Consider the following 23068-nt stretch of genomic DNA (forward strand, 5'->3'; position numbering starts at 1 on the left):
TTTGGCATATCACCAACCCCTAATCTTGGCACAGCTATAGCTTAATAATCAACTTCATTAATCGTGTGGTTTTCATACACGTAGTAGCTCAAAGTGCTTTACAGAAAAGTAACCAATAACCATCTAAACACAGCTGCAAAGTGAATAGCATGCCTTACAGGCTAAACAGTATAATTGCAAACATACAAAGGCAGCAATATAAAATAACCTTTCAGGAAATTGCTATCGACAAGAAGCATCTTATTTTGTAGAATATAAAAACTAAGCATGAAGAGTACAAAGAATATATGATTTTTTTTTATTTCTCGTTTGTGAAATATTTACAAATGTACCCAATTTGACCCCAAATAACATCTGGGGGAAAAAATCCCTTTATGTGTCTTTTTTGTTGGTGCTCTTCCATCGCATCTGTGTGTATAGAAAAGTGCATAATATTCCCCATACGTATTGGCATCCGTAGAGTCAGTATGTGTTCTTCTGGGTACTAAAATGTGATATTTAAAGAGCAGACTGACAGTTGGCAAATAATCTTTGGTCAAGTATGATTTTGGGCTTCAGTTTTCAAATATCTAAGATATCGCTAACATTTCTAAGAGAAGTTTTAACATTTTAAAAACTTCTGTACATTACTAGTCACCTAAATATATCAAGCTTTGTTCTTTGGCCAAGAGGACTTTTTCCCCCTATTTTCTCGGAATGTTTTCCATGTTTCCCTTTTTACCACTTTAACATTTGTACCAGTTTTTTTTTTTTTTTTACTTGACTTCAAAGCCCAGCTTGATCTGTGTCTGCTTTAAGGCCATCTCCTCCACAAACCTGACATCCACATTCTCCTGCTCTTCAAAAGGGTTCTGAGCTGAAATACAACACCCACACAATTATTACCTTACAGTAAATGAAAATATTTACTATCCTACAACATATTTTATGAATGACTTCATCTCTGAAACCGTGTACCTTGTTCCTCCCTGTTTGAGAGAATCTTGGCGAGGTAGTTTAGGGGCAGGAAATCGGGATAGAAACATGACTTGCCATAGTCCAAGAGTGCAGAGTCCTAAAAAATATCATGTGTTTAGCTGGTAAACATGGGAGCATTTGTTCTGAACTAAGAGCCAAGACCATGATTCAGTTTCCTAAGAATCAAAACACTTTATTCTTCGTTCGATTTAGAACTGTACATCAAAACAGCAGTTGTAATATTTCATTCAGCATCTAGTCTAACAAGCTTTTTCATCCAAGTATTAGTTGCAGTTGTTTGGCAGATATTCAAGCCAGTTTAACGCCGCAGTGTTTTTAGAAAAAAAAAAGAAAAAAAATTTTCAAATGAAAGCAAAAGCACCCTCAGTTGAATTGGTGAAACTGACAAATGCTCCAATGTATTTGTGTTTACGTTCTGAAGAGCATCAAAAGTTTCTATTTACAACGTGATTTGTAGTGTTGAACAAAGTAGCCAATCATAGGCAAATCAGTTGATTTCTTAAACGCAATGACTAATCAGAGGTGTTTAATTTAGATCAGAATCCACTCTCTGCTCAAAACGTCTGAGATTTTGTTCAGTGCTGAGTTCTGCACTCTTGTGAATCATCTCCTGGCAAGCCTTCTAGTCTGTAGGCTATAATAAGCTAAAATCCTTTAATAATTTGGTTCTGGTTCTGGAACCGGGTCTGCCCCCTGCCATACTCACCGTGTTTTCTACGTTTTCTACGTTAAGTCCTGACGTATTCTCTAGAAATGCATGCAGAAGTTATGGGGTGATCCCACTGCTGGCTAACTTTCTGCTCCATATGCTAATTACAAAAACATGTCAACATGAAATGGAATTCACAACCCGTAATGTGATATTTATCGGTTCGCAATGTGACATTTATGATTCAAATACAATATTCATTAAGCAAAAATGTTGGGTGGGACACAGGGAGTTGATTGGATTAATATTAATGTTATCCACCATTAAAATACTGTTAAATATTGTCCAAATTTTAGGAAAGCTGCATTACTATAACTACAACTATTTGGCTATTGGTTAATATTTTCCCATTCCAGAGAAAGAATATCATCTACTTTAATGATAGATTCTGAAGACAAGTTTAGATTTTTTGGAATAACTTGCACAGATCAATAACACTAGGAACCAAAATGTTTCCAAAACAAGAGGAAGAGGTGGGAAATCAATAATGGATGAGTGCACTACCATGGAAAACAGCCGAACGAATCAGCAAGGGAGTAATTGGCTTGCATTTTTCTATTACACCTGCCGCACTTCCTCACTTGGCTGCCTTGAGACTAAAAAAACAAAGACTGAAGCCCAAGCACATGCTGTGACCCAACACACGACCACAAACATGCTCACATTCCTTTTCTTTTACACAGGATTAATTCTGACATCTACAAAAGCAGCTCCAAGCTCGAGCAAGAAGTGGGGCAGGGGTCGGACCTCATAAGACACAGATTTCAAGAGAAGAGTTAAGTAGGAAACTTACCTCAGGAAGTCTTTTCAGAATACTGAACTTCAACTGCTCATTGGCATCACTGTTATCTAAATCTGTCATGAGATACATAGAAAGAGTGAGAGAACATAACATTGTTCTTAAAATAAAACACTAACTCCTAAATGGCTATGTTTCTTTAATAATGTGGTCTCGTATTTATCCAAAGTCACTGTTTGATTCAAATCTAATTCATTTTATGCAGGTCAGGGATATGTTTTTTGTCTATTGGAGACCTTAATGCAGTGACCAAGAATATGCTGTAGGACAGCACAGGAGTTCAAAGTTGACCGGTAAAGTCAAAGTACTTTATGTATGTAAATGGACAGTTTTCAGAACAGAATATATTAAAATGTGTTTAAATAAGTACCTGTCATAAGTCGTGAAACAAATGGTTCTGTGAGCTGAAGAAGGCCATGGTCCACATACTGGAGAAAAGTGTGCTGTGTGAGACATCGGGATCCAAGCACACTTAACAGTGTGGAATAACCTACAAGTGCACACATAATAAACCACTTAAGCGATTAAACCAGTTTTGTGATGGATAGAGTGGACAGAACTGAAGCACTGGGTCAATGACTCCACTACTAATCGTCTTCCAGGCAGGCCTGAGCGCAGGCCAAAGCATTTGTGTCAAAGAGTGGATCCACCCAGATAGATCTGGCACACTTCAGATTTCAGAAACCGCTTTTTTCCCCTCACTGGGTCATAGAAAATCGGACACACCCAATCGCTAGACTACATGGGATTCATTTGGAGTTTGGAGAGATGCTCATCTGATTAATCTTTAGAGGGTTCAAATGTATTTGGTCAGCCATGGGAGAACTAAAGATTCAGTTTTTCCCTTTAGCAACATTAAACAAACTCTAAAAACATCTAATCATGGAAAGAAAATACAGCAGCTCCCTTTTTTCTTATTATATCAAGAACATTAACTCTAAGATCTAGTGAATTGCCTACTTAGATAGTAGAAACATGCTCCCAACAAGAACTGTTTTACTAAAGTATAGTAAGATGTTAACGTCAAACTCTATTGGAATCAATTGTGAGTTGAGTCTTTTCATGTAAGGAGAAATATTTGTGCGAGTTGCTGCCCATGTGGAGCATTCCAAATAGTCACTTTTGAGGTTCAGTTAGGATTCTGTCTTAATAGGCATGTAGTAGACAAACAGGCAGCTCACTAGGATTTGGAACTGTTTTCTAAGTGTTCTCAGATTGTCTCTGTCAGGCATCTTCTTACCTGGAGGGAGGGGGAGACAAGAGTCCTTTAGTTGCTTCCAGAATGCGAAACATCACATGAAACATCGCCCACTCTTCTGAACTACCCTGCTGCTTACTAAAACAGAAAATTGAAGGCTTTAGATTCAAGAAATCAAGCACTCTCGTTCCCCCCAAAGAGGAAGTAAAATATGGACAGGTGTACATACATGCAGAGCACCCAGGGGCCCAACTTCAGCTTCTGCCACATCAATTCCAACACGTGCCAGACCAGTTCCAGCTGAACACAACACAGTCATATGTTACAAAAATACATATAGCAGATTCAAGACAACACCCATCCTCTATGAAACTACTATGAATTTGTCAAGATGTTCAGTGGAAATAAACTCTCACTGTCCTCAAGTGACAACTGTCAGAGAGTGTACTGGGCAGTCTGACTCACTCTCCCTTCCTGTTTTCAATGAGTGCACAAATGCACGAGCACCACCCCTGCTCACTTTAGTTTCACTTGAGCAAGCTCATTAACTCCAACACTCGCTTACGCTTGGTAGATAATGAATGTGTTCTCACATCCTCATGCTCACCCTGGTCTGAAAACAGGAAGAACCAGTAAAAGTCTGCTTCCCCTTTGGTCTCCCGAATGGGCTCGATCCAGTGACAATTTGGTGGAAACAGATATTTAGTGCATATCTTGAACTTTTTTCCTTTACGCAATAGGAGAGTAGAACATTATGAGGTTTGTTCCAATCTTCCAAGCAGGAGGGAGATAACTGTGTTTTGGCATAAGGACAAGAGTTTATCACTCTGGGACCAAGCGCACACCACAAGATAGAATGTCGTCGACCTGTGCATATTTAAAGACTCATTTTGGTCCACAATTTATAAACTAATCACTAAATAGTTTTAGCAGTTGATCTAGTGGCAGACTTACAATAATCAAAAAAGGGTGCTTTGCTTAAGGTGCAGCTTTGTTTTGTGTCGACAGAGGAGATTTGTCCCACAGCTGCCAATTGCTAACACGTGCGCTGCAAGAGATTTCATAATGATGCAAAAGCACAAACACATACCAGCTTCGCAGCATAATTCACCACCAGCAAATCGATCTTTTTCTTCCCAAGTCGTGATAAATGTCTGTTTAAGTGCTCTCTGAGTTTGTCCACCATCTGAAAAAAACATATATATATGCACTTCACACATAAGGATGCTTTTAAAACGGTAATGTACAGTCTGCAGGTCATTTAAAAAAAAAAAATTGGTTGACTGTACACTGTACTGTGTTAATTCTATATGTAAATAATACTATATCAAAATATTATATATATATATATATATAACAAATAGTAATAATATATATATATATATATATATATATATATATATGCTAAATATGTATACATATATGCTATATACATATATATTTGAAATAAAAAAAGACCACCAAATGATCCAAAAGACATGAATATAAACTATTAAGGAAATTGGTTGCTTGGATTATGCTCATTTATGCAGTTTAGCAGTCATCATAAAAGGAAATTTGACAGCGGAAGACCAATCAGTATCATGTATTCCAGAAAGCTGTACAATAAATTATAAATATACAATTTTATAATTAAATTAAATTAAATCCTTAATGGATTCATCCAAATGGATGATTTCAACAATGACTCACTTTTTATTTGGTCTCACATTCGATCCTTGTTAGATTTGCAGTGGGTGGTCCGTATAAGAATAATAAATCTTAAGGACTACTGCAGTCACAAGAATATTTTAAGGCAAGTCTTCGGTTTGTTATTAGGGCTTTTATCCTTGCTGTCATTGTCAAGGTTTGTATAATGTTCTAGAATTGTCTGCAATTGTCCCCTATTCACTCTGATTTCAGCTGCTTTGATGGCATGTCTGCTTTATTTTGTGTGGAGAGTTACAGCTGACCACTGCTGGATGATGGACGATTGGCCCACCAGCACCCTCTGCTGTTGGTCTTCCTCTTGAAACAGTGGAACTACACGCTTATCTGGAAGGACAGAGAAAGCTGTAAGAAAGAAAGTGAGTGTTTAAGGTTTAGTTTACACAAATCTGTCATCATTTACACACCCAATGTTGTTACAAACCCATACGGCTTTAATTTTTCTGTGGAACCCAAAAGCCCTGCCCTCATCCATAGTTCTCGAATTTTATTCTCACTAGAGTACATTCAGACTTTTTTTTGGTCACTATGTGAATCTGTTGCATGGAAAAGAGCAGCGTTAGCATTCTGCAAAATAGCTTATTTTGCGTTTTACAGAAGAAAGCCATACAACAAGAGCAACGTGAGTAAATGATGGCAGATTTTTCATTTTGGCTGAACTATACCGATAGTCCTGTCAGACAAAATTTAACAACCTTAATAATTCTACAAATTTCTATTATCTTTGTAGGAACTGATTTTTTTTTTTTTGGTGAATGACAAGCTACAAATGAAAAAAAAAATCGTCCAGCACTGAAAGGTATTCTGACAAACACAGGATAACACATTGATTTGTCTTATGTGTGTGTGTGTTTGTGTGCTTTGCGAGTGGGAAGGAGGTACTGTAATCACTCTTATATAATAGTATGGAATTCCTCCACCCATTTCCCTCGTATCTAAAGAGGTGCTTGATTAACCTCACATAAACCTAGAGACTGATTACATTCAAGCCAGAGAATGTGACCCTGAAACTGAAACTCCAGTCGCAGGGACTTTCCATGAAAGTTTGAAATATTTCCAGGATTTGATCAGGGATAAATAATCTCACAAGTGTCCTTTCGTTGACACGACTGGCCATTTAAACTGAGTTTCTCTTACCCAAACGCCAAGTGTCCACCATGGACAGAACTCTGCATGTAAGAAACAAACAGGAAAAGAGACATTTGAATTACATCAAGCTGCAGTTCACCAACACCAAAACAGCAAAAGTAAATATTGTCTTGTTTTAAAGAGGTTCAACTTATTCATATAAGAGTTAGTTGGCTTTTGCATGAAATAGCACTCTGTTTTGTTTTGTAACACTTTTTTGCACACTCAGTCTCCATGCACACTCATAATATTTGCCACATGCCAAACTCCACCCACTTTTTTGTGTTCTCCTCAATTTGGCGATGATAACGGAGAGATTTTTTCTTCTCTGAGTTCTGCAGCAATAACAGCAAAAATGGATATTTTTAAACAGATAGTTGTAGCATAGTCCTACTGTAGGTGCTCACCAGTCAATATATTGTGCCTGTCATATTTTAATACTCAACCAATCAGATTTGAGAACCAGAACAAACTGTTGTATAAACATATATAACATATACTGCATATAGTATTATACATTTATAAAATGTATAAATATATATGTATAGCCCTTATAACTAAGGCTGTCAATAAAATAAAATATCATTTTTTATTTTATATTTTTTAATTATTTAAAAAACAATCCATTTTTTGTTGTTGTTACATGTGTATCCAGTTCCTTTTTAAGGGGAAAAAAAAAGTCAAAATAATGTGTAATTATTGAGTTCTGCGATATGTTTGAATGTTATATTTCTCAAACCTCTATATTTCTCAAAAAATCATACAAATGTGCTGTGATTCAATAATAAAACATTAATAATAAAACACTTTCCCAATATGGCCATAAAGATGTTTTTGCCGCAAGCCTGCAGTCTTCAGCGGGTGTTCACATTTTTTATGAATGACAGTGTTTCAACTGTGGGTAATATTTCAATTTTTGAGCTTCACTGAGGATTTAATTTCACAATAAAAAAGAATGCAAATAACTTTTGTTTAACATCTCATCTGGGTTTGATTAAGAAATAAATTATCCATAAAGAATGTCTTTACTGAGAAATGTGTGCTCCTCTAGGGACTTTTGTGAATGTGTGTGTGAAATGAACACTTATGCTTGTCTACAAATCCCACAACTTTTGGACCAAAATTAAACATTTTAACAAATTTGATTAACTTTTAATATAGATTCTGGGTCACTTCAGTCCTGATGCGTAATGTGTGGTCCTAGCGCTCACCATAGCAGCCTGAAATCTGTCCCAGTCCTCTTTAATCAGACTGGACCTGAAGCATGTGCTCGGTACTGCCTCAAAGTACCTCATCCTGTCCAAGACATGCTGGAGCTCCTCCCAATAACCCTGCAGGCTTTTAGGCTTTAACCCACAAGAAGCAAAATTATTCCCACAATAATAAAATACAAATTACAACATTATTGCAAAAGAAGATTTGCAAAACAGACGTTTCATAAATAAAGCCGTGAAGCACATAAGTCACTGTACACTTTCAACAAATGAAGTGTGTCTTAGTGATGGAGGGGGTTCACAATTTCATTCTGATCTATCAATTTTTTGGTTTCAGTTGACAGTTGAAATCTATTTCATAACTCAAACATTTCCTGTTGATATGTTTCCTGCTAACACATCTCCCAAGCAGATTTAATGAATTAGATATGGATTGGCTTTTGCCTGCTTCAGTCTATGCACTCTTACTGATCTGCCACTGTTTCTTCTGCCACCTAGTGTTTAGAAAGTGCACTGCTTTTTGCTCATTTGTCAGCCCATTTAATGTCTGTAATGTGGTATATAGAACATGAATTGTGTACAATATGCTCAGTAACATGTATTAAGAAAGTAAATCGGATCAATTTTTATTTCAAAGTTGGCTTTAAATAGTGATCATAATCTTAACAGCTTAATTAAATTAAATGCATAAACAGCCACATCTGTTTGAAATACTCTCAAACTCTCAAAAAAATGTCCTGCTGTTTATCATGGAAAGAATATTTCATATAATACAATAATGCATGTAGAATTTGGATCTCTCTTACCTTCCCTTTAATTATTGGCTGACAGAGCAGTTCAGGAGTGCATTTCACCCCAGAGATTGCTGTCAGAGCCACAGGAAGCTCCTAGAAAAAAAAAAGACATAAGACTTTAATTCAAGCTCATATAAAACAGAAAAATAAGTGATGTAGAGTCTTTTTTATCAGGGGAAAAAGTACTCATTGCACCTTTTTCTCGAAAACACAGGAGTACGGCAACAACTTATCTAGGCTCACACACTGCTGGTAGCTTATTCTGTACAGGGTCGCTGAAATGAGAGTTATACACTTGTTTTTAATACTAATTTTGCATGCAAAACTGACATAGGTCGCATGAATAGAAGCACACACCTAGAATAAATTCCTGAATCTGATCAAAAGCATCAAAGCTCATGACATTCTCACTGATCCAGTTTATAATCTGGAACAAGAGAGAAATGAGAATCACACATTAGAGTGAATTTTCAGCACACAAAACTAATCTCTCTCTCTCTTGCTCACCTTGTGCTCTATCTCAGGATTTGGCTGAAGGTAGACCAGCATGCAGTGCAGAGCAGCAAGCCGCTGGGCCTCTGGCCTGTCTGAACTGAGAAGCTCAAGCAGGAAGTCCGGATTGAGCTCCATGGTGTACATCCTGCCGGCACGGACATCAAGCAGCCTGCTGCCAGACACACTCACAACTTCTCTGCCTGAACCCAGAGCTTCAATGTGACCATCTGCCCCTGGGAGAAGGCACAGAGTAAGGTAATACACACAGAAAACACATAAATACACAATCGATCAGCACAAGTGGTTGTTTAAAGAACATTTCAAATTACAGTTAAAATCATCCTAAATATATGTTAAAATTAGTGCTGTCAAATGATTAATCGCGATTAATCGCATCCATATATGCAAAGTCTAACATTCATAACACAAAATAATAAAAATATCAGACAATAATAAATATCAAATATATGAAATATATTGCAGTAGTTCAAATAAAAACAAACACACAAAATGAAATGAAACAAAAAACCCAGGAAAAACTCACCCAAACTTCTGAAGAGAAAGACAAAAAAAAATAAAAATAATATATATATATATATATATATTAGGCTGTACCTGACAGGAAAAGACTGTAGCAGAGCAGGTCTTGGTGTCTGCAGTTGATGAGGTGAAATTATAATGAATTTTTTTAGCACATATCCTCATTACAAAACTAATCTCTCTTTCTCGCTCACCTTGAGCTCTATCACAGGATTTGGCTGCAGGTAGACCAGCATGCAGTGCAGAGCAGCAAGCCGCTGGGCCTCAGGCCTGCCTGAACTGAGAAGCTCAAGCAGAAAGTCAGGGTTGAGCTCCATGGTGTACATCGTGCCAGCTCGGACATCAAGCAGCCTGCTTCCAGACACACTCACAACCTCTCTGCCCAAACCCAGGGATTCAATGTGACCATCTGCCCCTGTGAGAAAGCACAGAGTAAGGTAATACACACAGAAAACACAATATTGTTTAAGTGATTGTATTTCAAATGAAAGTTAAAATCATACTAAATACATGTTAATTATAGAATTTATATCGAGCAGCAAAACAAAACAAAACAACACACAAAACAAAATATTAGGCCTTACCTGACAGGAAAAGACTGTAGCAGAGCAGGTCTTGTTGTCTGCAGTTGATGAGGTGAAGGAAATGATCAGCCAGGTACACCACTATATAATAATCTGAAATGAATAAAACATCAACTGAGAAGATAACCTATGACACTATTTCAGATGAATGACTTTATGAGAGATAATTAAAGACAGGGTTGGATGGATTTCTGTGGGCTGAGTGAGAGATGTTGGCTGTCCTAACCCAGATGAATGAAGATAGGATGGACGGTTGGCAAATTAGCAGGTGCAGAGCCTTTCTCTAGAGACACAGTGAACGTCTTACTGCAACCTATCGGAGAGAGTCTATTTAATCCTCTATATAATGATCTTTGTGAAAATGTTTATATCACTGCTGCATGATGTTTTGTACCTCTGTGCACAAATGCAATAGTGTAGGTGGCGTCCTTATGCCAGTGAACTGGATGGCTGTAGCACACACACATGGTTCCTGTTCATGACATCCAGAGATTCAGAACAGCAACTTACATCAGTTCAAATCAAATTAATTACATACAAACACAAAATCAAAGCCAAAATAGCTGAAATGCAGATCAGCAGAAATCATGTAGACGATTTACAGCATACATTCGGCAATAGATGATTTCAGGAACTGCTTTTTGCGATTATAAGCCAGCTTTTAAACTATCAACATGTGAAGCATGTTGATTGTGATTAAGTCAAAACATGCAAAAAAGCGGAGAAAATACAAACTTACTCTCTATCCCATGATAAGTTAGAAAAGTGAAAAAACACAGGTAAATATGAGCGAATGTTTCAGTATTTCACAGTATGATTTCATGTTGAAGAGCACATGCTAAATAACTAACCTGTTGGGCTGGTGAACACCTCTAACCTGAGATCCTCGTCCTTCATGTCCTGATAGTGATCGTATCCAAAATTAACAAACCTGTAAAACCACAGACACCGCTTTATTCTTTTTACACCGGGTTTTTACAATCATGATTATGTTTGTATGTATTATGAACTGTTTCGCATGTCTTTAACTGCAAAAAGTCAAATGAATTAAGTCACTGACCTCACTGAAGAAGTGACAGACGAAACATTGGACATCTCCAGTGGAAGCTCAAACTGTTGCACATAAAAGCATTTGTTTTGAATTAATCAGTTCCTCTAAATATTATTAAAATAAGGCAGTTTAGATGTGACACAAAGATGTTTACCACAGTCTCAAAGTTGCGATCGGGGTAAAACTGCACACACTTCAGTGTGTGTTTCTCCTATAAGATGGAAAAAATAACCATACTGGAAATATGTACATCTTCAGATCTCAGAGAAGAACAAAAAATAAGGTCAAACAACAGTGAAAGTCAATCAAAAAATGTCACTCGTGAATTAAAAAGCCTTTATTATCAAATGGCTACATCCAAGAAATCTAAAAGATTTTAGATTTCTTGGATGTAGAAAGTCAACAGTGAAAGTCAATTGAAAGAGATTCTGACCCGTGCAGAGAGATAGAAGATTCTTTGAGTATCCGAGTCCCATTGGACCCAACTGAAGTCCTCTGCAACTCTCTCTCTGCTCAGACGCTCAGGATTCTGCATCACCTGTTTGAACAAGCACATGTGTTTTTACCATTCGTATGAGCATCATTAGATTTGTATAAATCCTTATATCATAAAAAATATCAAGAGCAGCCCTTATCACTCTGTAGCCCTCCTGCCTCGTCAGAGTAATGTGGTACTGATCAACATCTGTAGAAACAATATAACCATTCATGATAAATTACAATAAATATGTTCAAAATAGTAGTAGCTTGAACAAAATATGGTATAGTGCAATGCAAAAAAGCATATTGATGGTTTCTGAAACATTTCCACAAAACATACAGCCATCCTCTGCCGCCAACAGCAAATGACTCTCCAGTACGGTGGTCCGACATGTCTTAGGATGAAGAAACTAGAAAGGGGGTCATGAGAAATAAAAGACAATTTCAATGTGATTTCAATGCGTTTTTCATCACCAGCTTCACATAACTGCTGTTTACTACCTGCACTTTGACTTTGCAGTCCACTGCCTTCAGGACCTTTGTGTTATTGACTGAGTGTATCTCAATGAGAAGAGTTAAACATTTTGACACTAAAGCAGAAAGAAAACAGAATTATGTCAGGAGTTAAAGAATAACCTGGACAGCGTGACTGCAAACCTCTGCTAAGCTCATTTATATACATTTAGATTCTCTGTTTTGTGAATGCACTTTTATTTCCAATTGTATTATGATGTGAGCAAACTAGTATAAATTGTATGCCTCTTGAATTTAAAACAGAAACAAATCAAACAATCGTTAGGACCACAGTTAAACTTTTTGAACATGTATTTGGTGAAAGAATTAGGGTTTCTTTCAGACACAAAATTGTTATTTTATTATTTATTTTATCAACTCTACTATGATGTTACCACAGCACCCCATAAGAGAAGTGAAAGCATATTGGTATAAAACTGCAAAAAAGCTTCTTCCTCCTCAAATGGTCTAACCATAAAAATATTTCAGAAACAGGAACTTGTGACAATCATGCCATAAAGGCCAATAAAACTATGTTCAACTGTAACTTAAAACTGAAAATTACAACAATTGATATAGTGGAGTTCAGTCAAATATATTCAATTGTCCATTTGAATAAATACAGTAACATTTCTCAATGTCTCACAAAACTGATTATTATTATTATTATTAAATGAATAAAAGGCCCAAAAGAGGGCTTGAATTTAGATTTAGGAGCGCATTAAAAAACTTAAGTGGTACAATGAAAATTCATCAAATAATGTGTTTTTCTCAATAAAGGGATACAATGAAGCATTTATAAGCAAAATGAATTTATTAAAATGCAAAAAGTAATCTAGGCTTTTAATTATTTCTGCTTAAACTGTATTTAATAGTAATGTAATTATTTATAGGCCTACTTTAAACTATGTAAACTGTAGGTGTGTGTATACAGTATATATAACATTGTTTACAGTTACAGTTAGCTGCACTCCTATTAATTTAATGTAATCATAGCCTTTTGAAGTTTAATAATCACTGGTTGTATCATGATTCCTGTTTTCCATACCCAAATGTAATTCTTACTACTACTAATGTAATTATAATAAAAATAATTAAAAAAATTATATAGCAAGTGCATTAAGTCCGCTTACATATATTCGCTCTTTCCTCCTTTGCCAAAATGCTTGACACAACATCTTTTTGAGTATCAAAAATGGGGTTTAATCTCAACATGTGTGTTAATTGTCCTGCACAGATTTAGCAGAAAACAAGTCCACTAGACCTGAGATTGAGGAAATGACCTGATTTCACGCCTCAGCAGAGTCATTAATGGCATAAACGTTCTAGCTAAACACACTAGATTTGGAGATATTGCATATTACCGTATTAGCCCGAATATAAGACGACCCTGATTATAAGACGACCCCCCTTTTTCCAGATGTACCTTTTGGAAAAAGGCTTTTTAAAAACCAAATCTTGTTTTTTCTCAGTAAAACACATTTTGTCTTCAATTATTTTCATATTTCATATTTTTCCTATTTTAATTTTTGTTTTGAAAGTATGGTAAAAACTGGTAAAATGTACCAACAATCACATTTAAAAAATATACACTTTTTGATATACCATAAAAAAAAAAAAAAAAATAGCCCATCTGAATTAGGACATTTAGGCTATCCATCTAATAGTAGCCTACCAAAATCTTATTAACAGTAGAAGTAGAGTTGGTCCCATCAGGCTAACGTGACAGTCACGACTCATGCAGCTGTAAGGTTTTCTGCTTCTTTTGTTATTACTCGAGATCTTTACAACACGCATTACATTACGTATTTCATGGCACACTCGTTTTATGCATATTTGGCGCCACCTATTGTTGTGGGTGTATTATTGACATGTCAAAGTCTAGACCCTGAATATAAGACGACCGCGTTTTTTCAGATGTATTTCCAAGAAAAAAACATCGTCTTATATTAGGGACAATGCGGTCATTCTTACAAGTCGCTCCAGTTTATCAACGTGCTGAACATAGTACGCTAAACACCATTAGAAATGTAGTAACGTTACTACTAGAACGAATCGTTCGTTTGAACCGGTTCTTTAAAACGAATCGGTCGATCTGCATCGAACATCAGGAGTTGGAAATGATCGTGACTGACCCCGTGACCTAAAAAAACATCACGATCGATGACATTCGACTCGAAATGAAATGAAAGTCCGTCAATCTGCCGATCCCGACATCACTTGCGGTGTTTACAAAAGATCAGCCATATGAGCACGAAGGCGGATCCAAAACACAGCTGAGCCAATCAGAATCACACTCTTTTGGTCTACAGAATGAAGTGTAAATGTATAAGGAATTGTTTATATTATTCTTAAATTGCATTTATTATATATTATAATTGAAATTGTATATTCATTATTTAGAAAAATATCGATCTACTTATATATTTAAATGATTAAATCTTAACATATATTAAGATAAATCACTTGGTTAAACGTTTTCAAAGAGCCTGACGTTTTTGTTTTAAAAGTGGCATTGAGTAAATTATTGAGAAAGTCAGTTTTCTCAAACTCCTAAATTTAATGTGCTGATCAGTACTTTATTGTTAAATTGTAGTTATAGAAACCACCACTAGAGGGGGTGCTTGACTTCAAATTGATTTGCATAAATTGGGTCCATACTCAGCCAATTGCAGCTGTGAAAACGTTCCATATTTTTAACATTTATTTCTTGCTTTTACATTTTTACACCAAGTAAACATTTAACAAAGCAACAAAAGTGAATATATGAAGTAAAAACCCCAGCACCAATCTTTTACACATAAGCTACAGCATTTACTCTTTTCAGTCTTTCTATCTGGCCTGTACTTGTAGTCATGCACAACAGCAGGTGTCCATTCACTAAATATCCTCAACTAACAACCAAGACAGCTTGTAAGAAATAATTAACGTTACTGGCTGTGATGTCTCATACTCCATATACAATAACGCCAACACTTTAACAGCCATACACTGGAAGTTCACTTACCAATTTGTGTTCTCCGTTATGTAGTTATTTGGTTAAAGCTTTGATCATCTTAAGTTAATTTTGCCGATAGTATGCTAAAATGTTCTTGCAATTCAGCTGATTATTTTCATCCTTTTAAACCCTGTAGATTTCTAAAACTCGATTACATAAAAGGAGGGCAAGTTTTTAGCATTATTTATCTTCCCTTTAAAACCACTGACTGAAGCTACATCTTGCATGTGTTACAACAACTATAAAAATGGTTGCATAGGTCAACAACGCTCACAATCAAACAAAAATGAATCAACTACATCACTATGTGGATGAAATGCAGAGGAACGGGTAGAGGAGGGCTGGCTGCTCACTAGCTCTGACATAAACAAAAAAACAAAACTGCTCCTCTTCAAGTTTTTTCTAGGCAGGTTGCAATCATACATTAAAACAACTGCACAAAAACAAAATACACTTGTGGGAAATATTCAGCATCAAATAGTTAACTATATCATACAGTGTGTCTAACAGTGTACATTTTTAATTTAGGTTAATACAGATTCTCAACGTCCTGGGGGAAAGAAGCTTAAAAATGACAGAGAAATTAACTTTATTGCAGATTAGTCACCTAAGAGGCTCGAGGTTAAAACATCCTCTGTTTTCTGAACGTAAGGCTTCAGTGATGTATCTGCTTCCCTTTTTTTTGTTTTTTTTAATATGTGACCCTGTTTGATCCAGTGTTGAAGAGCATTTGGACAACATTTGTGTCTCCTTTTAGCTAAGCAGCAGGACAAGAGAGTCTTTCCATATGTTTGGCCATATAATTATTATGCTTTTTTTTCCATTTTCCTTTTTAATCGTCACCAGGGACTCCTCTGAGAACAGGTCTACTGTGTAGCTCAAAGCGGCAGTGCATAAGCTTTTCATCTGCATTTGAATTGTCATTTACATTCTAATCCTTCTCTTCCAGACCATCAGTGCCAGTTTCACGCCTTGCCCGCCTTCATGTAAGTGGGGATGGTGCCACGCTGTGTCAATCCCTCAAAGCGTTTGTAGGTGTAGTTAAGGAAAACCCAGTCCTTGGACTTGAAGTCTGGTTCTGTTACATTTGTCACTGAAATGAGAGGTGAGGAGGAGAGTCAGAACAACAGTGACATGAAATATATACAGTATCTCACAGAAGTGAGTACACCCCTCACATTTTTGTAAATATTTTATTATATCTTTTCATGTGACAACACTGAAGAAATGACACTTTGCTACAATGTAAAGTAGTGAGTGTACAGCTTGTATAACAGTGTAAATTTGCTGTCCCCTCAAAATAACTCAACACACAGCCATTAATGTCTAAACCGCTGGCCACAAAAGCCTGAAAAAAAGAATTGTTGCTCTACATCGAGATGGCGTAGGCTATAAGAAGATTGCCAAGACCCTGAAACTGAGCTGCATTTATGGGCTGCATCTGTTCATATATGAGTGTATGTAAAAGAAGTGTTATATCCATTGCACATGGTCTGTATTGAGTCTAAAGGTCATAGACAACAGATAATGGGTCTCTTCTCAGGTAGACTTCATACATCAAAAGAACGGTTTCAAGATGCTTGATCCCTGAGCACTAAAGGTATGGACACATTTTAGTCAATAAAATTTATTATAAGTCATTCACTACTTAATAAATCAGTACATTTTACAGGACTAAGTATGTAATATATAATATTTATATATTACTTTATTTGTATCTTATTTTACTCGTATATCCTAAACCATTTTTCTAAAAACTGGAAAACAGGAAATTTCTGAAAGAAACCATAACTTAAAAGGAGACTTAATAACTGAACTTGGCCATGTGGGACACTGAATCACTCTAAAGGCCCATTCACACAAAGGATGAAAACTATAACAGAAATATAGTGTAATACAATCATTTTTAAAAATCGTTCTAATTTCTAGGAAAATAGCAAATTACACACCACCACTTTAATGATAACAACACAGAGGAATGATCACATGAACGCTAAAATTGTTGACAGCAAATCAGAATGTATCCGACTTTAATGCAACTAAATAACCACGGTATCGTCCAGTGGTGTGAACGCTAATATAGTTATTTTGTTTTTTGTTATTGTTATTTATTAATTATTTTTATCATTATTGGTGTGAAAAGACATGGAGATGTACAAATTCGATGCCAATCCGAAATCATTTCTATGTGAATGTTTTTGTTTATGTACAGTATGTCCATACATTTTAGTTGACTATTAAAAACAGTTTACGGTACCTGGCTGCAGGATGTCTGACTCTGGAAAGTCATCAAAGTTGGACGTATCATCGATGCTCTTGATGTCAATGGAAGTAGCAGCAGGTCTCTCTCTGGGAGAAGGTAAACCGTTCAGTTATCAATCTATGATCATGCTTACTAAAAAAAAGGCTTGATTACATTAATGTTGCCAAAATAAACATTTTATTTGTACAAAATCACTGTTTATCAACAGTGATTTTGCAGCTCTGATGATGCAAGGAACACAGAAAAGTGTGTGTGCAGAAGTACCTGATATGCTCCCAGTCCACAGACTCAAAGAACTGGTGAGATTTGATTTCATCCACACTTCCTGATCCAATCCTGTTTTCTGCATCTGTGCAATACCTGAAAACATAGTCAAACAGTTTGGTCAGATCAAATTGCAAATGATCTCAAGTAATGAAAAGCTAGTTTTTGAAAGCGGTGGCACTCTTTACTTGAGGGAAACAATCACCTTAACCTCAAAGTTTTGTTTTCGAATTGTAAATCGACTCCTTTCTTCTATACAGTTTGTTACACATATGGAAATATTTCTGACCTAAGGATCAAGTCCTTTGCTCTCTCTGAAATGGGGACTTCAGGGGGGAAAGTTAACGTTTCTCGCCAGTTCATGACCTTCCTGTAGGTTTCCTGTGGCGTCTCGGAACAGAAGGGTGGGTAGCCTGGAACAGGAAAACAAAACAAACACCTGTTTTATCTCAGGAAAAGGCTACAGTAAAAGGCTTTTACAGAAAGAAAGGACTGGCCTGATATGACCCGTTTACTTAGTGTTTAGTATCTGAAATTACTAACCTATCAACATCTCATACATTATCACTCCAAGAGACCACCAGTCACACAGCTTGTTGTAGCCCGTCTGCATGAATACCTCAGGGGCGATATAATCTGGCGTCCCGACGGTTGAATATGCCTGTATATGAAAGGAATGGAATCACTGATACTACCAGGAAATTTCTGTTTTGTAACATAAAGAAACACTCTCCTACCAGCTGTCTTCGGTTCTTCTTCCATGTTTCTGCTTTCCGTTTTGAATTCATGTTTTGGAAGGCTAAAGGAGGTGGAAACAGAGCAAATATGGTTAATTAGGGCCGTATATATATTTTTTTAATATTTCATTTTTGCCTACAGGTTCACTTAAAGCATCAGTGAAGTAGGTTGCGCCATAGACTGAAATGATCAGGGACCCTGATGAAATTAATCTTCAGCCAATCACTTCTATATTTGTGATTCTTCATATGGATATGCAGAGCAGTAGGTGCTACACACAGCACAGGACTTGCTGAAATTTACCACATTTTTTCCTTATTGGTAATTCTTTTATCCTTTTTCGTCAATATGACTGGGAAGATAAATGTTCTGAATACAGATGTATAAATGTGAGAAAGTTGCATAAGTTTTGAACAAGACGTTTTTGAACTTGGACTAGGATGTTATAGTAGTGGTTCTCAACTTTTCCAGTTGTTTGTGATTTACTGAATAAGGATAAAGGAAAATGATTTAAAAAAAATACTATTTACACACAATTTCTACCTAATAAAATATTTTAAAACTTGGCGTAACTAGAAAAATCTCTAATCATTACAAAAATGCACATGGAATTATAAGATTTTGTTAATTTCCATGACTTTGCCAGGTCTACAAATCTCACTTTAATACAAGGTTTTCTCAAATCCTGGTTCTTCAAAAATGGAATTCAAATAAGAACCATCTTGATTTTTTTTGTTGTTTTGTCTCATTGTAAATATTTGTATTTTAGAACAATTTGGATGTGTATTGTTTCTCTGTGTAATTCGTGTGCGTGTGTTACTCACAGAAGTCACTGGGAGGGTTGTGTGTGAGGTTCCTGTAAAATTCAGTCCGATGGGCCTTCTTCAAGCCTGTGCAGAGGCCAAAGTCAGACAGTTTGACATGGCCCTACAAAACAAAGACAGTATGTTATGTGTTCAGTTTCATAGAGTACAATAGCCTTCCACAAACCTATTCATCTCCGTTGAACACAGTGACCATGTTATACTGTTTGTGTGCGAGTAAATAAGAGATAAAGGCGAATTCCCACCCGTGAGTCGAGCAGCAGGTTGTCAGGTTTGATGTCTCTGTGAATGAAGCCCAGCTGGTGAATGGAGTCAATGGCCAGGACTGTCTCTGCAATATAGAACTGCGTAGCTTCTTCCGACAGCGTGTCTTTCTTCATCAGCAGAGTCATCATATCTCCTGAACACACACACACACACAAGAGTTACGGCCTCTGGGCAGCTGCTCTAAAAATAGGACTTTCCATAGTGCTGCTACGAGCAGACTGCCTTTTCCAGTTCTAGATCCCTAACTGCTACATCAGTAAAGAACATGTGACATTTTATACATCCGTCTTCACCTCCAGGCAGAAACTCCATGATGAGATACAGATTGCGTTTATCTTGAAAGCTGTAGAACATCTTCACTACCCAGGCGCCATCAGCCTCCACCAGGATATCTCTCTCGGCCCGGATATGAGCCACCTGCCCCAGGGAGGAATACAGGTGAGGAGAGATATTATCAGTGGATCATCATGACAGGCAGGTGACTGAATTAAATAAAATCCATACCTGTTCTTTCTCCAACATGTCTGATTTCCTGAGGATCTTCATGGCATAAATGTGACCCGTGTCCTTTTTCTGAACCAGGCGGACCTAAATGCCACACAAAATGAGGATTTATGGAGAACCAACTAAGATTTTCAATGAAATGTAAGTTAATTTAGCTTCACAGTGACATCAAAATCCTTCCAGTTCCTCCAAAAAAAGCAAAGAAAAGTCAATGAGGATGAGTACAAACCTGTGTATTTCTTGCTGACTAAAACTAAAAATAAAAAATAAAATAAAAAAAAAGTTAATTGAAATAAAGCTGAAATAAAATAGAAATATTACATGGAAAACTTAAACAAAAAATATTGAAATGTTGCCTTAAACTAACTGAAATAAGTTTAAGTTGAAGTACTAAAATGACTCAAATCAATATTAAAATTAGAAAAAAAAAATAAATAAAATTATTAAAACAAACTAATATATATATATATATATATATATATATATATAAATAATAAATAATTGTACATAATACAAAAGTATCACTGTTACAAACACACAATGGCTTTTTCAGATCTCAGAGAACTGTATAACTAGACAACTTCATGGAAAAAGGCAATACTAGAATGCATTGCACATGCATCCAAGATGGTGGAAAGGTTCCGAGAAAGTTTATAAACATACTTATAGTTTAATACTGACAAATCCCTATAAAACAGGTCTATGTTTATTATTATTAGAGTATTGTGTTGTTAATGTCAAACTCTATTGCAATCAATTGTGAGTCAAGTCTCCATGAGGAAGTGTTATTTCATAACGATCATTTATGAGCTTTCATTTCATCTGGTAAAACGGTAGACGTCTATAGACACACCTCTCCAAATGCTCCTCTCCCGATCACTTTGAGGGACTCAAAGTCATCGAGACCAAGGCGGGTCCTCTTGAGCCGCAGAAACTCGGTCTCCTTACGAGCGTGCAGAGAGCGCCTCATACTCTTCTACAACAAAAATGCAAACTACTCAGGAAAATATTTTGAATCAAATGCAACAATACTCTTTTGGGCGTACATTAAGCATCACTGGCGTACTCAAAGCAGTCTGAGTCCTATTCAAACCACTACGCAGATAAGCAAAACAGGTTTTTTGTTGACACATCTATGATTATTAACTCAGGCAGTCATTTAGAATAAAACTCCAAATAGCTCTAGGGTCAGTATATCTTCTCACCTCTTCATCAGGTAAACCCTCCTCATCCATCACCATCTCCAGCTTCTTCTGCCTAAGACAGAGGGAACCGCTGCATCATGACCAGCCACAACAAATCAGCTTTATTCTAATCTGATAATACTTGTCTGAAATGATACGTTGAGTGATGTAGTTAGGGAAAACAGGTGTAGTGGGTTACCTCATCTCCCGCTCCTCGTGCTGGGTGAGCAGGGTGCTGTAGAAGTGCTCCAGCGTGAGTTTGGCCACCGTGACTCTCTCACGTGTGTGGTTACTCATCGGGAGCGGCGCTGCCATGCCTCCCGTCATGGCCATGCTAGTCTGGAACAGGAATATCATTTTCAAAACAGAGCACTGTGAATACAAATCATCATCAGTGACCAGCAACAGTAAACATATAGCAAAATAACTTTTACTAAATCAAGGTGGGTTACTATAGGTACCTAAAACTAAAACCATAAAAATACTGTTAGTTGAAATAAACTAAAACCATAAAAATACTGTTAGTGAAAATAAAATAATTTTATTTTATTTCAACTAGTTTCCAAGGGAACATTTTTTTCCACTTTTGATGAGCCAAAACAACTAAAACAAAAACTGAATAATAAAAAAAAAAAACTATATAGACATATCTAAAAAAAAAAAAAAAAAAGTAAAAAATATAATGTAATGATACTAAAATAACAATTTTAAAAAAGCGGCCAAATGGTTCATCAATTACTGGTAGGAAAATGAAAAAACCCGGAGTGGAGTTCGAAAGTGGTGATTTCAGAACGCTTCGAGTCGGTTGAAGAATTCTAGTCTGTCGCTCCGTTCCATTCATATACGTAATTCCAGGCCGGTGTTTATTCTGTGCGTTGCTGCTTGTATTCACGCGAAACTTGACGGTTTGGCTTTTTTATATCATTTTCGTTGGCAGAGAAGAATTATACCAACTAATTGACCAATTTTTGCCAGAAAAGTAAGTTACTCGAGATTAATTTCTTGTTTTTGAAAGTGTCTTAAAGGCAATATTACGGAAGCAAGAGTGTTGTTGTTCTGAATATCAAATACTTGTAGTATTGTGCCTTAAAGCCGAATCGCAGCCGCGCAGTTTTTAGTATAACAACAGCCTAATTAGCATTGTTAATGTCTAAGCATTGTTTGGATGTAAAATGTAGGCTACCCGCTCTGGACTGAGAAGGCTCCTGCACCTGCTCATGCTGCGGTCACTGATGTTCAAATGAATGTGGGAAAAGCAAACTTGATTTGAGCGCGCTCGCTCGGCCTCGCGTCTGCGTGCGTGACCTTGCGGACGTGACATGCATTTTGACAGGTTTATAAAAACAGATGCATTAACCTGGACACTCCACACAGATCACAGCGACACGGTCATATTCACTGAAGACTGAAATCAGCCACGCTTATCAGAAACACAACATCGTGATGGATAGGTGATATATAACAAACCAATATTGCGATTGTTTGTTTAGTCGTCAGACATCTGCTTCTGTATCGTATATTATGAGCGTGAGCCTGCATAAAGCTGGTGATTTACAATAGCACCACTGAGATTTATTTCCACCATCATATTTCTAAATTCTCACCTCCCCGTCCTCCTCCAGATTAGACAGTTTGCCGGACAGCCGAGGATCAAAATAAGGATGAAATAAAGCCAAGTGAATGGCCGTCAGTTGAGCAGGCGGATCGGAGTTGCTCAGTGATCGCTCATGTTTATTCTCTATTGAGGCTGATGTTTGTTGAGCGCTGCGCTGAATCTGATCCACCTCCCCACACGCGCTCACTCTGACAAATCAAGAGTCCCTGACCGCCCGTGAC

General features: G+C 36.7%; 2 protein-coding genes across 4 annotated transcripts; both read right to left on the minus strand.

Annotated features, from left to right (window-relative positions):
- Nucleotides 1–329: 329 nt before the first annotated feature.
- LOC107738829 (gamma-secretase-activating protein-like) lies at nt 330–12359 on the minus strand. Its single transcript, XM_016550717.1, is given in 29 exon segments — nt 330–856; nt 958–1054; nt 1685–1787; nt 2481–2542; nt 2857–2976; nt 3727–3745; nt 3747–3822; nt 3914–3984; nt 4775–4871; nt 5658–5718; nt 6529–6560; nt 6796–6854; nt 7731–7865; nt 8540–8620; nt 8723–8802; nt 8885–8954; nt 9757–9977; nt 10147–10239; nt 10373–10459; nt 10541–10618; nt 10886–10888; nt 10998–11077; nt 11207–11259; nt 11352–11408; nt 11631–11735; nt 11833–11882; nt 12018–12087; nt 12179–12267; nt 12335–12359. Coding segments are annotated over 27 exon segments (2055 nt in total). The 3' UTR covers nt 330–856; nt 958–1054; nt 1685–1706.
- A 2513-nt stretch (nt 12360–14872) lies between these two features.
- On the minus strand, nt 14873–23043 carry LOC107738822 (serine/threonine-protein kinase 38-like). 3 transcript variants are annotated; one of them, XM_016550691.1, is made up of 14 exons: nt 22837–23043; nt 21432–21571; nt 21254–21305; nt 20902–21024; nt 20049–20132; nt 19838–19961; nt 19523–19677; nt 19278–19380; nt 18453–18514; nt 18259–18376; nt 18005–18128; nt 17716–17811; nt 17446–17537; nt 14873–16281 (listed from the first exon to the last, which is right to left on the minus strand). In XM_016550691.1, the coding sequence occupies exons 2-14, from the start codon at nt 21563–21565 to the stop codon at nt 16154–16156; spliced, it is 1395 nt and encodes a 464-aa protein (XP_016406177.1). In that variant the 5' UTR covers nt 21566–21571; nt 22837–23043; the 3' UTR covers nt 14873–16153. The 3 variants fall into 3 exon arrangements, with proteins under 3 accessions (XP_016406177.1, XP_016406176.1, XP_016406178.1); XM_016550690.1 differs by lacking the exon at nt 22837–23043 and adding an exon at nt 22416–22748; XM_016550692.1 differs by lacking the exon at nt 22837–23043 and adding an exon at nt 22304–22347.
- Between the last annotated feature and the right edge of the window lie 25 nt (nt 23044–23068).

The sequence above is a fragment of the Sinocyclocheilus rhinocerous genome, unplaced genomic scaffold (assembly GCF_001515625.1).
Source record: "Sinocyclocheilus rhinocerous isolate Xijiao unplaced genomic scaffold, SAMN03320098_v1.1 scaffold3117, whole genome shotgun sequence".
Lineage (NCBI taxonomy): Eukaryota > Metazoa > Chordata > Actinopteri > Cypriniformes > Cyprinidae > Sinocyclocheilus > Sinocyclocheilus rhinocerous.

Bases quoted from the DNA above. Each gene is read 5' to 3' on its own strand.
- LOC107738822 (XM_016550690.1), bottom strand. From the start codon at position 22,553: ATGTCACGTCCGCAAGGTCACGCACGCAGACGCGAGGCCGAGCGAGCG. The intron at 21,025-21,253 runs GTGAGAAGATAT...TTTTTGTTGTAG, and splicing joins AGGGTTTACCTGATGAAGAG to AAGAGTATGAGGCGCTCTCT. The intron at 17,812-18,004 runs GTCAGAAATATT...CTATGTTTTCAG, and splicing joins GCAAAGGACTTGATCCTTAG to GTATTGCACAGATGCAGAAA.